General features: G+C 42.9%; 1 protein-coding gene across 2 annotated transcripts in view; it reads left to right on the forward strand.

Annotated features, from left to right (window-relative positions):
• Window positions 1-1420: 1420 nt before the first annotated feature.
• The window catches only part of kirrel1b (kirre like nephrin family adhesion molecule 1b), an 83560-nt gene continuing 67721 nt past the window's right edge, over window positions 1421-17259 (forward strand). For both annotated transcript variants that reach the window (XM_033649952.2, XM_033649953.2), the window contains exon 1: window positions 1421-1611. In XM_033649952.2, the coding sequence (XP_033505843.1) occupies window positions 1566-1611 (46 nt within the window). In that variant the 5' untranslated portion in view covers window positions 1421-1565. The remainder of the gene's footprint in view (window positions 1612-17259) is intronic.

A 17259-nucleotide genomic window follows, 5' to 3' on the forward strand; every position in this document is an offset into this window, starting at 1 on the left:
GATGTCGGGAACAAGCTGTAATTTCCTACTGAAAATGATAAATGTGTAATACGTAACTAAAAATCATACTGGCACTGTGATGAGGTCACTATAGTTACCAATTTAGTTCAGACAGTATGACACACCGCCTGTGTAACAGGAATAAACTGAAATGGAAATGACGGCAATACCATGAGGTCACTGTAGATACTCCAGTAATCCCTACAGCAATAATATGAACTGAATAGCAATAACAATAAAGAGAATACCTTTTTATAATGAGCTAAAATGTGCTGTTTCAAATGTTTACAAAATGGTAGTATTCGAAAAAGCACTGCAATAATATAAAAACAAGACTGTCTTTTATATTGACTAACAGGTCTTTATATAGGCAGTGATAGTGGGCGACAAGTTCATACTGTCTGACAGCTACAGGCTCTGAAAACTTGCCTGTTTCTCAATGAAATCGAATATTCATAACTTCAGTAACAAGTGTGAAAAATAAAGTTTGCGAGAAACAGTTTATGTTTTGTGAAGAGTTAACTCAAAAACTCATATGTGTTTTCAGGACTGTGTAGGTATAGTTTGACTGATTGACAGCGTTCTTGCAAACTGCTACCCACATTAGATTCAAATGTATCAGAAGTGTGATTGGGCCTTTAAATACACTGACATCACTTCGTCCAGCTTTGTCCTGTCCATTTAAAACCAGTGAGCAAAGACAGACACAAATCTGTCATGTGGAATAAATAGCCTACAGTCTTTCTAGTTCTAACTTTGGATGAAAATCGTGTGCTCATGTAACTCAGAGCACATTTTAGGTCCTTTAAAATATGAGATAACGTCAATATTGTTCATAAGCACAGAGTGAAACTACCTATATTCTTTCTGTTGGCCTGTATCTTTAATGTGATTTGTCCTGTAATTGCTTTCATGACGCACATCACATTGCAGATTTTGTAGGACTAATATCCAGATATATTTAAAAGATTAACAACCATAACCTGCTACAGAATATTCCGTGATTAAAGGTGCACACAAGTTTTAATTGTTTAAAGCGCAATTCTCGATGCAGCCGCTGGAGCGCCCTCCTCCGCCTCCTCCTCCACCTCCTCTCAGTGGAGTCCAAAACGGAGATTTGGAGCGGGGAGGCGTGGAGGAGGAGGTGGAGGTGGTGGGGGAGGAGGTGGGAGGGAGGGAGGGGGTGTGTGCTACTGATTGTATGAGAAGAGGGGGAGAGAGAGAGAGCGAGAGAGAGAGCGAAAAGAGGTAGAGAGGAATTCAGTCCTGTTAAAATTGGAATCTAAAGCGCAGAGAGGAAAAGGGACGCAGACACAGAAACCAAGAGAGAGAGAAAAGTGGAGACAGATTTATTTCACGCACGGGAAAAACAGGGAAACGAGTAGGAGAAAAGGAAAGGAGGAGAGAGGAAAAGAGGCATCGGGTTTTTTCCTCTTAATTTGGCTCCTTTCACTCTCATGACTCAAAGAGGATTCCAGTTAAATTCACCCGGTCGGGAGGAATTGATGGTGTCTTTTCGGGAGAGCAGAGCCGAGGGGAGGAATCTGAATGCGCTCGGCTGAACCATGCCAGCCCTGTGGATCATAACTTTGGCGATCACTTTGAACCAAGGTGAGAGATGTTTAAACACAGTCTGAACTGGCTGAGGCGCGAGCAACAGCGGAAAGTTTCTTTTTAATGCTCGAATTGTTTTTCTCCTTTTACCCTTCCTCTGTATCCTGCCGTGTGCGGGCGTCTGTGCGCTTTGTGGGTGTCTTTCTGTCTGTGCTGGCAGTGCGTGTGTTTGTGCGTCTACATGTCTGGCAGCGTGCGTGTTCGTAAATGTGTTATGTTGTTATAGATTTGCGCTGCCCTGGACATCATCATTACAGCCCAAAGGCACTGGAGGGGAAAGAGTCGTGGGGTGTTCAGGGTCTTCGCTCTGCTGGGGGGAATAGAATGAGATTTTAAGAGTGTAGACACAAACGGCCCAGACGTGCTGCGTTCATTTTTCTTCAATTACACGTTCATGAGAGAGATTTGGAGCATCTGCACACGACATTGCTTTGACGTGACCTTTGAAACGCATGAATAGATAGATTTGGTTGACACAAACAAACGCAGTGTGGGTCAACAGAGGATGTGTTCAAAGCACGCGCACGCGCACAATTACGCACGCACGCGCTCACACAAACACACACACTCATTCACACACACACACACACACACACACACACACACACTGCGCATAGCCTGCCAGCCGGGGATGATTGATGAGGCGAGGATCCAATGCACAGTCTGGTCACCGGGCTTTAACATGAGTCACACTCGATCAATTTCCAACACACACTCACGCGCGCGCACATACGGCACGCACGCACCAGACACGTGCATTCCTTTAATCTCAGTCTGTGTGTGTATGCGTGTCTGTGTAAGAGAAAGAGTGGAGTTAAGAGCAGCGCAAGTGTCCCTCGAGAGAGAAAGCCTGCGCGCGCGTGCGTGTGTGAGAGAGTGTGTCTGTGTGTGTGAGCGAGAGAGAGAATAGAGACCAGTGCATCAACCTCTTAGCATGCAGGTAGAGTCTGGCGTGCTCGTGCACATGCGCGCGGCCCCGCTGCAAACGTGCAGGTGCCAAGAAAAATTCATATTTTACCGTAAAGACGGAGACATATTCACTGGACTGGAGGAGAGCCCCATTACTAATATTAATGTCCCTATTTATCGATCACCTTGATAGATTGGCCTCTTTCTCTCTCCCTCTACCCACACACACACACACACCTCAGTGAAAGCGAGGATGAGTGTGCACTTGTGTTTGAGGGCAGTCAGGGCTCCAAAGACAGAGGTGATTAATTGAGGTGGCCTGATGTGAACAGTTCAACCGTGTGTGTGTGTGTGTGTGTGTGTGTGTGTGTGTGTGTGTGTGTGCCTCATGTACCTGCTTTATCACCTGGGTCCCCGGTGCCGCAGGCTGCTGGTGTGATAAACCACAGACGGTGATCTGCCCAGACAGACAGTCAGAGGAGCTCCCAGGCTGGAGCAGAGCTGACCACCTGAGTAGAATAGAATAGATTATTATTAATGCTAGCGAGAGCAATTAAAAGAGCAGTCTGAGCATCTTGGATTGAAGAATGGATGCTTTTAGAATATCACGTATCAGAGTCAGTCATCTAGGATACGCCTCTGTCAATCAACCAATGTTATAAGGCGCTCAGATTTATCAGGGCTAAGGCTACTGAGTGTATTGGTTGTAGCCGCATGAAGGAGTAATGTAGAGAAGAGAGAGTAAAGCAGATTAGGAAAGTTTGGTTATTCTAGCTGTAGTGAATCAAACAGAACAAAGCAAAGAAGAGCAGACAGAGCAAAGAACAAGACCAAAAAGCAGTCGAGAACAGAACAAAGCAGAACAAAGCAGAACAGAAGAAACACAGATCAGAACAAAGGCAATACAGACCGAACCAGAACAGAGGAGAACAGTACAGGGGCAAAAGAGAAGCAGAACAGTAAAGGAACAAAAGAAACAAGACAGACAGAACAGAAAAGAACCTAACAAAAACCCGAACAGATCTGAACATGAGAGAACAGGAGCACAAGAGAAAGGAAACACAGAAGAAACAGATCAGAATGAGAGCGGAGAGAACCGAAAAGAACCGAACCAAACAGGTCCGAAACAGAGTAGAACCCAGACAAAGCAGAGACTAAACACAACAGGGACAGAATAATGCAACAGAAAACAAGAAAAACAGAACAAAACAACACAACAGAACCAACAGGGAAGATCAGAAACAGAACACAGCAGAGAACAGAAACAGCAGAGCAGCAGATCAGTGTCTCCAGCTGAGCCGGTGTAAGCCTGTAAATGTGATCAGAGTGAATCCGTCCCCTACATGCAGCAGCTGCAGCCTAATGTGTGTTTAGCCTGTTTGGAGTCTTCCAGGTGTCTTCTGCTTGCTCTCCTCTGCTGACAGCTCTGACTGTCTCTCTCTGAGCAGCCTGATTTACCGCTCAGTCCAGTGGTGTGCCTGGCTTCCCAACACAGGCTGACTACATCTCTGTGTGGTTGACCGTGCGTCTGCGGGCCTCAGTAATTACCATTCTGCCCTGTATTTGTATATGTGTGTGTGGGTCCGATGCAGCGTGTTGCCGCTGTGATCCGACACTGTGCCGCCAGCCACAGGCGAGGAAGCCTGTTTCTCAGAGTCGATTTCTTGAACAGCACTTTTGCTTGAGCTGAACATTTTTGCAGCCTGATCATGCAAGCAAAGCAAGCAAAGCAATTCTTGCACTGCAAGCACCTGTCCCATCTCTTTGCTCTCTCTTTTTCACACACACATACACACACACACACACACACAGACTTTCTTTTTCTCCCTTTTCTCCCCCCTCCTCCTCCCACTCTTTTCTCCCGTCACAAGAATAGAGCAGAGGCGCAGATGTAAAGAGACAGGCCAAAAGACAGAGAGATGGAGGCAGAGAGAGACGAAGAAAGGAAGAGACAGCGGGGTTCAGTCCTAATCTGTTGACAAGAGGGGATGTTTGAGGATAAACAGAGGCAGAGCAGGAGCACTCAGGAAGCAAGACAGAGAAAGACGAGGCCCCGTTGGCTTGAGTCTCTTCTTCAACAACAGTCCAGCTGGACCATCAATGTTTGATGGTTTACATCAGCACAGGTTTACACCAAAATGGGCTCCAGGGGCACCGAGGGATCCTCAGAAAGGTCTCTTAAGATGTATCTAGAAATGTTTGTCAGAGGCAACTGGACTTGCTTTTAAACTCTTGAAAACATCTTCAAGATCTCAAGCAAGTTGCCCTTGACTTTCAACTTTTAGAAATACCATGACCTGGATGGCCAAGAGTCTTCACAGATTCCAAAATAGTTCATTCCACATGCTGTCAGTTAGTACAGCGACAGATTGCATGATCATTGTCTTTGATCATTAGTTTCAAGCTCTCCACTGTTACGCCCTCAAACAGTTGTGTAATTCCTTTCTGAATCATCTAACAACAAAAATACTCTCAGACGGGGGTTTGTGGGTTAAGTCAGAACAGTTTTGGCATTTACAGCATGTAAAGATTTGAAAAAATGCACTACAACTCACAAGCATATTTTTCTCTGTAATATGCCACTACTTAGTGTCTACGGTGCATATTGGAAGATAGGAGTGATTATATATTTTCCAGCTAATTCAGCTATTAGGCAGGGGATACCCACTGTTGCATGGGTGAATTATCCAGGTTTTCGGTCCTGAGACAAAAATTCAGCCCCTTGTTTGCCCCCGATAACACCTCCCCCCACCACTAACACCACCTGTCTGTGCATTGTGAATGCACCCTGGGCTGTTAAGTAGACAAATTAAACTGATATGAGCCACTGGAGCGTAATGTACCTTCTTTACACAAGTATTTTAAATAATGCTCTTCTCGTCACATTCAGACCAACATTAGCCCTGCATGAAAAATCTCTTTCCCTTCATTTATTTGAGGCCATAAGTTGACACAGGAGGGTGAGTAGTTCAGCAGAAAAATGCAGTGTCATCTGCAAAGAAATTAACCTGGGAATGCGACATCATTCAGCAAAGCGCTGTTTGCTCATCAAATAAGCACAATCCACATTCCAGGTAGATTATTTTGTAGCGTGAATGCCATACTGCTTACCTCACAATCGTTGTGACTGAAGATAAAGTGATTGACACCATGTTAGCAGTACACAAACTGGTCTTTGTGGATCATATTTTATTCAAGTCATTGCAAAAGCAGCAAGCAAAAAGCTGCCCCAGGCTACCTAAAAGCGCTTAATCTGATCAGGGCCTAGTCAAGATAAACAAAAAAATCCAAGACCTGCACTATGTTAGTTGATTTGGCCATTTAGTGGTGGATTTTAAAAAAACAAATTTGCAATTAATCAAATTACTGACAACAAAACACTAAGTGAACTTAGGAAGACAAATTTCAATCAAGGCCCGTAAGTCTGATTTTGTACTTTCAGTGTTGTTTAATATACAAAGCAACTGAACACATTCTCCTTCTTGGTTGCTTTTATTATCTGAAGCACCGCTGATGAGCATTTCTTGCATGAGCGGCCTCAGGATGAATCAAACCTCCAACCTTGGCCATTAGTGCCATACTGTACTGATCGTGCCATAAAAGCAAATATAAAGGATGACTGACTCTGTTGCTCTAATTGGGTGGAAGAAAAAAATCCACTTCAATAAAAAAATGCTGTACTCTCAAATGAAGATAATTAAAAATGGCATGGCAAGCCTTGTTTAAGAGCAGAGGAGAGGTTCAAACAACACAACGGCGGTGGAGTTAAGTGTGTATGTGTGTGTGTGTTTGCGTGTGTGTGGGCCTCATCCCAAAGCCCTCCAGTACCTGACAGATCTGATATCCTTATGGCAAGGGAAGTGTAATCTGAGGTGACAAGGAACAGCAATTAAAATAAATAAATAAAATAAATGCCACAATTAGCCGCTGCTTAATTCACCACGATGCCCTGATAATCTAGTAATCTGCTAAAGCGACATCGGCAAATTCCCCCTTCTCTCCTCTGCGCCGGCTGATGTGTGTGTGGGAGTGAAAGACCGAGGAGTACGCAGATCCTAACGGAGAGCGTCGACTGGTATTAGGACTGACACCCGTCAATCTGGCTGATATGTCAGTCTGAATGAGGGAGGAGGAGTGGTAAACTGAAAGGGAAAGCAGGAGGTGGAAGAGAAGACATGCAGAGCACTAGAATAGAAAGAAAGTAAAGGAATAGAGAAGGGGAGAGAGGAAGAAGATAAGAGGGGAGAAATTCAGAGAGAAGACGGGAGATGGGGTAAATTGGATGAGGGTAGGAGTAAAAGGCAGAGGAGGAGAGGGAGCTAACTGGAATAAAGGAGGGGTAGAACAAGGTTGGGGAGCAAGGGAGTAGAAAAATATAAGATGAGAAGGAGGGCAGAGGAAAGGGGGCAGTCAGAGGAGGAGTGGAGATGGAGAGAGAGGAAACATCAATGAATAGAGAGCAGAGGAAGAAAGAAGGAAGATGCAAAAGCAGAGAGGAGGGCAACGGGGTGAGGGAGGCAGAGAAAAGGTGGTCAAAGGAGCAGTGGAGATGAGAGAGCAAGAGGATGAAAGCAGAAGGAAAATAAAGAGGAGTGGGAGCACAGAAGCACAAAAATAGGGAGCAGATGAGGAGAGAGGAGGAGAAGTGGAGGGCTGGAGAGAAGCTCGGCAAGGTAAAGGGTAGAGGAGAGAAGAAGGAGAAGAACAGGAGTGGGGAGCAGAGATTTAGATGTCGAGAGAGCTGAATAAGAGAACAAGAAAAAGAGGAGTAGATGAAGGGAGAGAGGGAAAGAAGATGTGGTCAAGGGGGAAATTTGGGTAGCAGGAAGAGAGCAGAAGAGCAAAGCGTGGGCGCAGAGATGGAGGGAGGAAAATGCTGAAGAAGAAAAAGAAGGAAGTGTAAAAGAGGGTTGTGGAGCTCGGATTTATGTTTGACAAGAGTTGGAGCAAAGGTGCAGAAGAGGAGAGGGTGGGAAAAGGGGGAAATTTGGAGGAGGAAGAGGGCAAAGGAGTAAAGGACAGTTGTGGAGGAAATGGAGGAAGGAACACTATAGGCTGATTGCAGAAGAGCGATGCAGTAGTGTGGATGAGGGCAGAAGGGAAATGCAGAGGAGTGGGAGCTAACAGGAGTGAAGGAGGAGGAGAGCAGGGTCGGGGAGCAGAGATTTATGTGTGGAGAGGGTTGCAGCGAGGGAGCAGAGGGAACCAGCCAGGCCTATTATAGATGGGGCTCTCCTGGGAGAGCAGGGCCCGGAGTTTTCCAGGCATTTCCAGCATATTTCACCGCTGTTTCGAGCAGCAAGCTGCAATGCACAAAGCTCCGCCCCCGACCGAGTCCTCAGCTCTCCAAGGATAAATAAAGTGGGTCTCCTTTCTCTGCTTGAGCATTCAATAAAAGTGATAAAAGGCTAGAAGTAACCCTTCTTAGCTTTTTTGGAAGGGAAAGTGAGAAACCAACTGGCCACCCTCTCCAAGGAGAAGCTTTCAAAGAAATGCACACATCAAGCATAAAAGCACCAAGAACATAAAAGTGCCTCCCTTTTATATGAGGAAAAATGTCAACAAAAAGGGCCGTGAGATCAAATAAGCTGAGTGTGGAGGTAGTTTGTGTTTCTGCTTCTCCCTCTCTCTGTTTCTTTGTCTGCCTCTGTTTTCTCTCACTCGCTCGCTGTCTGAGAGTCTCATGTGTGGAGGTGAGAGAGAACAATTGAATGGGCCTCCCACATAAAATCCATTCAGAGACATCTTGAGGATTAAGAATGAGAAATTGTCCAGCACAGTGAATTAAATCAATCTGATCCATTACAAGATCGCTATCACAAGGTTTTTCCTTTTGTCTTTGCCCTGGATTATGCATGCTGCTCCATCTCCATCTCTCTCTATCCATGTGTATGTGTGTGTGTGTGTGTGTGTGTGTGTGTGTATACGTATTTGCACTTAGTCCATACATTATGTAACACTGTAATGCACCGTCCCATGTCAGCAGTGAAACACTTACTTGACTGACAGAATATTCAAATGCAATTTTGACAATTGATCAGGGCTGTGTACCTGACTCAATGCTTTTAATGAAATGTATATTCGCAGGGTCACAAACACTCTGCAGCTGTAACATCACTAGTTCGATCTGGCCAATGAGCTTTGTTGAATGTCATCATATACTGTAAGAAAAGATACACACACACACAAACACACACAAAGTCTTAATCAAAGTGGAAATGTAGAAGTACCAGACGTTGTCAGGTGCTGAAAGCTGGCAGCAAGTGTCTAGTCAGATTAGTGTTCTTGTTTACTTACCCTTGGATCAGATAGTTCCTGATTTGAATCTAAATTTTAGATTTTGCTAGACTTAGCTCATTTCTTGTGTTCAATTAAAAAAAAGGTTTTGCCAAAAAAAAGAAGAAAGAAAGAAAACACTCAATGCTATACTTTGACATTGAACTATTGGTACCAAACTTAGGAATCATTGCGCACTTGTAAAAAAATACATGGGGCACAGATGTGACGTGACACATCTCCTGCAGCATGCCCACAGCAAGGCCCATCCATTACAATCAACTAAAGCCGCCCACCCTGACCACGGAAGCTGCACGCATCACCTCTATTTTTGCTAAATGGCCCTCCGACAGGTAAAAACAAGTTGAATCTCTTTAAAAATGATTCCATTGTATCACAGGCTATGCGATACAGCAGAGCAACCTTGTGGGTCTTTTAATATTTCACATTAAAACATACATACATACATTATTCAAGTAAAAGCATCCTGTAGTTAAAACGATCCAGTTAATTAATTCAATACCAGTTAATACAGCCTACGCTTCCAATCCCTGAATAACCAACTGCATTATGGCTTGACAAAATTCAATATGCACACAGTGAAGCTGCCATTCAACCACACAAAGACCGTCTGTGTTGCAGGTTAAAAAGCCCGCTCTGCCCCACCTAAGTGATGTGTCCGTGCCCCATGTATTTCGTCTTTTGGCAATTTTTTGTATGTATAACTGAAAGTGTTTTTATGCCTACATAAGTAAGCAACTACAACTACATCCTCTAAATACAAAAATTAATTAAAAGATGAGATTTGCTAGTTGCAGTGCCAATGCTGTGCATTACCATATAACAGTGGTTAAAACTTTTTGTGCCCAAGACACACCAAAGGGCAAGCCAAAATCTCAAGGCACACCTGTATTTATATCTGTGCACAACAGCTTCTATAACATGTGATATCACTCTTATCACAACACATGACAATAAAAAAATATGGTTACATTTTTTGATGTGTCAAACACTTAAAATTTCCACATGTGAAAAGCAACAAATAAATCAAATGAAATGCCATTTTTTAACTAGAGTTTGCCCATTTATGATAAAATGGGTGCACATGACATACTGATACAGTCAATTAAAAATTAATTCATAAGTCTTGGCTCAGTTGAATATTGAATAAGGTGTGGTTATCACAAAATTCCACACCTGGATTGGCATCACGGCACATCAGTGTGTTGCAGCACACCATTTGAGAACCACTGCCATATAATAAACTATATTATCACACCACATTCATACAGTACCATACCACAGTGGTTCCCAACCACCAGACTGCAGATGAGTCGATGAAGCTATAAGATTAGGACACAAATCTGAGTTATAATTATAAATCTTTATTAGCCATCTGTGCAGTAAAGTCCTTGAATCTGGCATGGTCCGTCTGTGCTGCAAATATCGTCATCACTTCCTGTCACAACAACAACAACAACAATACAATACTAATTTTGAACTCACTTTATACCGTAGTCATCAGTTCTTCATCACTTTCCCTTAGCTTCTCAATTTGCGTGCTGTGGTCCAATTACTATTGCAAGTATCTGGTGAACATGAGCAAACACAAAAAAAGAGTTCCTTCAAAGGAAAGAGAGGAGATAACATATTATATACACTCACCGACCACTTTATTAGGTACACCTTGCCCCTTTTGCCTTCAGAACTGCCTTAATTCTTTATAGCATAGATTCAACAAGGTGCTGGAAACATTCCTCAGAGATTTTGCTGCAGATTTGTCGGCTGCACATCCATGATGTGAATCTCCCATTCCTCCATATCCCAAAGGTGCTCTATTGGATTGAGATCTGGTGACTGTGGAGGCCATTGGAGTACAGTGAACTCATTGTCATGTTCAAGAAACAGTTTGCGATGATTTGAGCTTTGTGACATGGTGCGTTGTCCTGCTGGAAGTAGCAATCAGAAGATAGGTGCACTGTGGTCATAAAGGGATGGACACTGTCAGCAACAATACTCAGGTAGGCTGTGGTGTTTAAACCATGCTTAGTTGGTACTAAGGGGCCCAAAGTGTGCCCAGAAAATATCCCTCACACCATTACACCACCACCACCAGCCTGAACTGTTGATACAAGGCAGGATGGATCCATGCTTTCATGTTGTTTACACTAAATTCTGACCCTACCATCTGAACGTCGCAGCAGAAATCCAGACTCCTCAGACCAGGCAACGTTTTTCCAATCTTCTACTGTCCAATTTTGGTGAGCCTGTGTGAATTGTAGCCTCATTTTCCTGTTGTTAGCTGACAGGAGTGGCACCTGGTGTGGTCTTCTGCTGCTGTAGCCCACCTGCTTTAAGGTTCGACGTGTTGTTGGTTCAGAGATGGTCTTCTGCAGACCTTGATTGTAACGAGTGGTTATTTGAGTTATTGTTGCCTTTCTATCATCTTGAACCAGTCTGGCCATTCTCCTCTGACCTCTGGCATCAACAAGAGAACTACTGCTCGCTGGATATTTTCTCTTTTTTGGACCGTCCTCTGTAAACCCTAGAGACAGTTATGCAGTAGATAGGCAGTTTCTGAAATACTCAGACCAGCCCGTCTGGCACCAACAACCATGCCAAGTTCAAAGTCATTCCCATTCTGATGCTCAGTTTGAACTTCAGCAGGTCGTCTTAACCATATCTACATGCTTAAATGCATTTAGTTGCTGCCACATGATTTGCTGATTAGCTATTTGTGTTGAAACAGTTGAACAGGTGTACCTAATAAAGAGGTGGGTGAGTGTTTATTATCCTATAATACCTATAATATGAAAGACCTTTATTTTACTTGGCTGGCCGGCAAGAACATTTTCAAAATAAAAACGGTATGTGGTGACAAAACGGTTGTGGACCACTACCACATTGAATTATATTACACCAGATATATTGTATGTACATTAACATATCATTATATTTCAAGTCATTCCTTTCATGGTCGTCTAAGCAGGCAGTTACTAATTCTATTAAGACAGCATATCTTACTCAAACTAAAGCTTCTGTTAAAGGAAAAGTTTGTAACATTTAATACTTTCTCTTTTAAAAAATCCAATGTGTGACGATCATAATCCTAATTTTATACACCCTACAGACCCACTATCCACTGGCTCCACTTTCACTTAATTTAACATTTAGCACCTTCCAATCTTTCCCACGGAGGCTTTTCCAAACTTATTTCCCTTATCAGAAACTGAACTTGTGTAACCAAATGATTTTATTGCGTGGGCACCACAACCACGTTTTTTCTTCCTTTTTTGAAGTCTCAATATATCCCTCTATCCCTTTTATTTCTTTTCCTTTGGTGGATTTTAAACAGTGATAAAAGAAGCAGCAGCGATTTAAAGATGGAGATGGACAACATGATTACAGATGATGAAAGCCACTATCCATCACCACCCACTCTGTTTGTGTTTCCATCCTCCTTCTGTCTGTCTATCTGCCTGTTCCTCCTCTCTCCCCTCTTATGTTTTAATGTAAGTCGATAACTATCAGGAACTGATAACACCCCGGGCTCCGCTCGGCTTGGCGAGGCTCGATGAGGCGAGGAGAGGAGAAGGCGAGAGCAGGGTTTGGGTGAGGCGGTGTTGGTGGGGGTGACACTATCTCCCCTCAGTGAAGCCTGATATGCCCGGGTGCAGGGGAGATAAGCGAGCAGCTCTCAGCGGTGGCGGTAAAGGGGGGGACACTGACGTCATGCTGCTTGTCTCTTGTCCCTGTGGCGGTAAATGAAGTTATGGCGTCACAGGTGGGGATTATGTCAGAGTGAGATTTGTCATTGTTCTGGAAAGGAGATTAGACTGCCAGTGTGTCTTTCATGGAGTGTGACTCCACATTTTCTGGCATAGCACCTTGCAGTGTGTGTAACTCATGGTTGTTGGTAAGAGGCCTTTTTCACAGCAGATATTTGTTGTCATAGGAAAAGCACAGGTGTAAATAATAACATTAACAATGGCTCTGTTCTATTCAAGAGTCCCTGTAAACCATGACAGTGAACTAGCATGTGCCATAACAGGACCTTGAAACTGAAGCAGCTAATTATTAGTTACACCTGTGCTTTTCCTCCTGTGACATGTCAATATGTCCCTGAAAAAGGCCCATTCAGTCTGATGCTGTAAGGACATAAATGCACTCACACTTTGAGGACTGAAGTATCCAATTAGGGCACAGAAATCAAGTACCATCAAGAAGGAAAACCAAATGAGAAGGTATGTGTGTGTGAGAGAGAAAGAAAGAGTTGTCACGGGAAGAAAGTGTGTGTCTATTTTGTGTGTTCCGCAAGAAAGGCACTGTGTTGCGCTTCAGTGTGTGCATTTCTGTGTGTGTGCGTGTGTGTGTGTGTGTGTGTGTGTTTTTTTGGGGGGGTTGTCTGGTCTCAGCTAAGAGAATCTAAGAAAGAGAGAGATTGTAGGTTTGTGTGTGTGGGTGTGTGTGTGTGTGTGTTCTAATCCACAATGTACGGCGAGGGCCAGAGGACAATAAAAGAGAAGGTCTGCTCGCTTGTGATTGAGGCAAAGCGAGGAAGAGAGAGAAGTGGGGAGGAAGGGGGGGGGGGGGGGGGGGCGGCGGAGTGAGATGAAGCAAGTGAAAGAGAGAGGAAGCGAGGGAGCAAAAGCGAGCGTGTTGGGGAGAGTGGGAGAAAAAGATAATTTCTTAGCTCTTCTTTTAAATAAGTCTGTTTCTATAGCAACCATCCAACCAGCCGCTGGAGAGAGAGAGAGATAGAGAGAGAGGGGAAAGTGGGGGTGCACCAGAGACAGAGGGAGAGAAAGAGAGAGAGTTACCATAGCAACGGAGGAAGAGGGAGAAAAAGGACTTGGAGAAACTTTAAAAAAACATATAGGGAGAAAATGTAAAAGGCAAGATAAGCAAAGAGTGGATTTACAGCACTGCAACTAAGGGTAATTGGGCAAGTTAATTAAAAGATTTTTTTTTTTTTTCACTCATTGAAAAAGTGATTACACTACAAGAGATGGGATATGATGCTTCGCATGTCCAGGATTCACGTTGTAAAAGTCCTGTTTATTTTCTACATAAACAATGTGAGCTGACTGTCAGTTGGAGCTCTTCCAAGACTTGGATGGGCATAAAATTGTCCTGGTTTAGTACAAAAGATGAGACACTGTGTTAGGAAACATGTGCTTCTTTAATAAAAAGTAAATTGCCAGAGACTGAAAGGAGCAGTTAAAATTCTAATTTTTAACAATGATTGGAGAAAGATGTTGATTTAAGAGTTATTATTTGAATTCTGTGTTTTCTGTGTCGCTAGTTTTCATGGTCGAAGCAAGGAAGCCAGCTACCTATAAAGAAATGATCTTTCCATTCTTAATCACTTCTGCAAAGTTCTGATTGGTCAATTTCTTTCTCCATTTGAATGGCTAAACAAATCTGAGATGTGGGCAATGATACAGAGGTCTGGAACCAGGTAACAACCTCAGCAAATGTAACTACAAATCATTCTGAGCTTTGATTTATGCCCCTGATTAGCTTTCTCTCAGTGGCAATGACAGTTGAGGTATATGAGAAGTCATTTGCTGCATGTTAATGATTTGAAAGAAATCATTCAAACTGATAGCAATAACAGGAACCTTCAGTATTTTTGAATAATCCTGGAGACTATTGTGTTTCTATATTAAGGTACATTGAGAATTAAAAGAAACCTTTGAGATAGGATTTTATCAATGAAATCTATAGAATAGAATCAACCCCATTCCCCCCTCGGAAAAGTTGTAAATGACAGTTACTACTGTCTAAATCCATGATCGACAGTTTACTCAGACTTTATGGGAGCTATCTGAGAAATTGACAAATATAACATAATTAAAACATTAATGTTAGTTGAATAAGCCCATGAGCCGAGTTCTTCTTGGGTACGGCAACACCACTTGGATAAACCACGCCCACAACTGTAGGGCACTGTAAAACTAGAATTGGTAGTATAAAAATAATGGCAATTTGCTAAGTTTATTTCTAATCATGATTTAATTTATTAATAATTATTGATCATTTCAGACAGTGATGAGTGGTTGCCTGGTGGGGGCAGGACATTTTAGTATGTTTGTATACAGGGGGGTATGTGTCACCCCAATATATAAGTATTATTACAATGGGAAAAATGATAAAAGAATCAGCAGCTCCTTCTATGTTGAAGATATTTAACATGAGTAGTAACTGAAATATTGTGATTTAATGAGCAGTCAAAAGTCTAGCTTAGCCCAGAACTCCAGAAGTGCCGTCCAATGCTTAAGAAAACCAGGTGACTCTTAAATAAGGGTCTATCAGTTTTCAGGTTTTGGTTTGGAAGGGACAGCGACAGACCTAATAAAATTCCTCCCATCCATCACCTTGTAGGACAGCTAACAGGCTGACCTTCCATACTATCAAAGTAGTCGAGTATTACCGGGATTAGTTATTGTCATGTAATTGTAATCCCTTACACTATGCATTAGTAAAAAAAAAAAAGTTATCACATTGCTCAGCTCTGTAAATGGGAGATAAAGACAGAGCGAGCAGGGTAATATGGCTGTGCTGTATAGAGCCGGCAGAGAGAGGGGGAGATATGAGCTGCAGTGATAATAGTGGGTACGGCTGCTGCCTGATTGTCCATTCTCAGCTCTTGACCACACCTGACCTCCATCACTGTGTGGAGAGGGCGAGTGAGCAATGAGAAACACACACAGGGAGACAGAGAGAGAGGGAGAGGATTGATTGGGAGTCCCTGAGTTCAGACAGCTCTGACCACAGAGGCCTCGATCTGTTTCCCCGAAAGTACTGAAGCTACATGGTGATCCAAAATAAGAGTCGACATAGATCATGTGGAGGGAGAGTGTCCAAATTCTTCATCCTCTGATAGTATAGAAATATAAGTGTGTGCATGTTTAATGTGTAATAAACAGACAAAGCCCTTCTGGTTGAGCATGGATATTTATTCTTTAGCATTATATGACAAAGATGAGTTTAGACATAGACATAGAAGTCCACTTAAGGGAAATATAAACCGACCCTGTCAGGCAGTATAGTGTCATTTGATGCCCGTGGTGCACACCAGACATGCCATACAGACAGAAGAGGTAGTCATGGTACAGTAGCCTGCATGGGCTACTGAGAGTGAACATAAACTTGCTGGTTTTCTGGACTGTTGACATGCCTCTGTGCTTGGAATAGTACCAGCATATCTTGACATGGCAACACGAATCAATCCATGGTGATGCAGCTGTTGACATAGAAAGCAAAAAGATGGATGCAGGTGTTGTGATGTGCGCCATATGCCGTCTGAATGATTGAAAGCTCTAAAGACTTTGTGCTTTTGCTAGCTTATCTTTGCGTCTTCTGAGCCTTTATTGAATAGCATGCTTGAATAACACGCTGCAAAGTATATATCATCTACTTATCCATTCATGCATTCATTTTCTATCTGCTTCTCCTGGTGAGAGTTGCAATGAGTAGAAGGGGTTAAAGGTTCTTCTTCAGCTCTGTGTGCTTGAACCACATTTACTGACCTCTATTGATACAAAAGCAGCTTTATATGTTAAACCAGTGATTGAGCTAAAAGATAAAGATGAACATTTGAGAACAAATGATGCAAGGCATATGCTTGTGAACTTCAGTAGGGCAAAAACTTTAGAAATAGTCAGTGAAATTTTTCTTTTGTTCTCTGTTTTGTTTTCTGAGCTGTACCAAGAGTGATTGTGCTGCCATTTTTTCACCTTTTCACCCGTAAGCACCTCCTTTATTTTTATCATGCACTGCATTGCTGAACAAAAATATTTATCAACACCACAGGCATTCATTTTCATATGCATATTGGAATTTTTATCACCTTTTTAAGTCTCTTTTACTAATCAAATGCAGAGAATGCATGGGTTAGCTGGTGTATTAAAGGAACAGATTTAAAGGGATTTAGTGACATCTGGTGGTGAGGATTGCAGATTGCAACTAGCTGAACTTTCTTCCTGTTAGAAGTCCTCCAATGTTCTTTGTTCAGGAGGTTTTTACTGGGAGCTGAATTATCCACAGAGGTTTCTTCCTCCCCATAACAAATGGACCAAGTGGTTAACACCAGTGAAACACTGACTACAGCAGTTTCACTTCAGCGATTCTTGGACGCTGTTTGGCTCATCACAGATGGGCTGCTAGCCCAACACCTACTAATGTATGCTCACCTTTTTTTTTCCTCTGATAACGTAGAATCCAAATTAGGAGGTTTATACTGTGACCTGAATTTTTGCAGAGGTCTCTTCCTTTCCAAAGCTAACAGACAATTTAAACCAGTAAAAACACAGAATGAAGCAGTTTCACCTGAAAAATTGGTGTTTTTCTGACATTGCTCGTTGCGGAGGGGCTTCTAACTATGGTGGCCAACGCAAAAATGCAAAAACATGAATGGCCCTCTCTAGAACGAGTGTTTGGTTTGTCCATTTTAGG

This window comes from Epinephelus lanceolatus, chromosome 12, assembly GCF_041903045.1.
Source record: "Epinephelus lanceolatus isolate andai-2023 chromosome 12, ASM4190304v1, whole genome shotgun sequence".
In the NCBI taxonomy this organism is placed as follows: Eukaryota; Metazoa; Chordata; class Actinopteri; order Perciformes; family Serranidae; genus Epinephelus; species Epinephelus lanceolatus.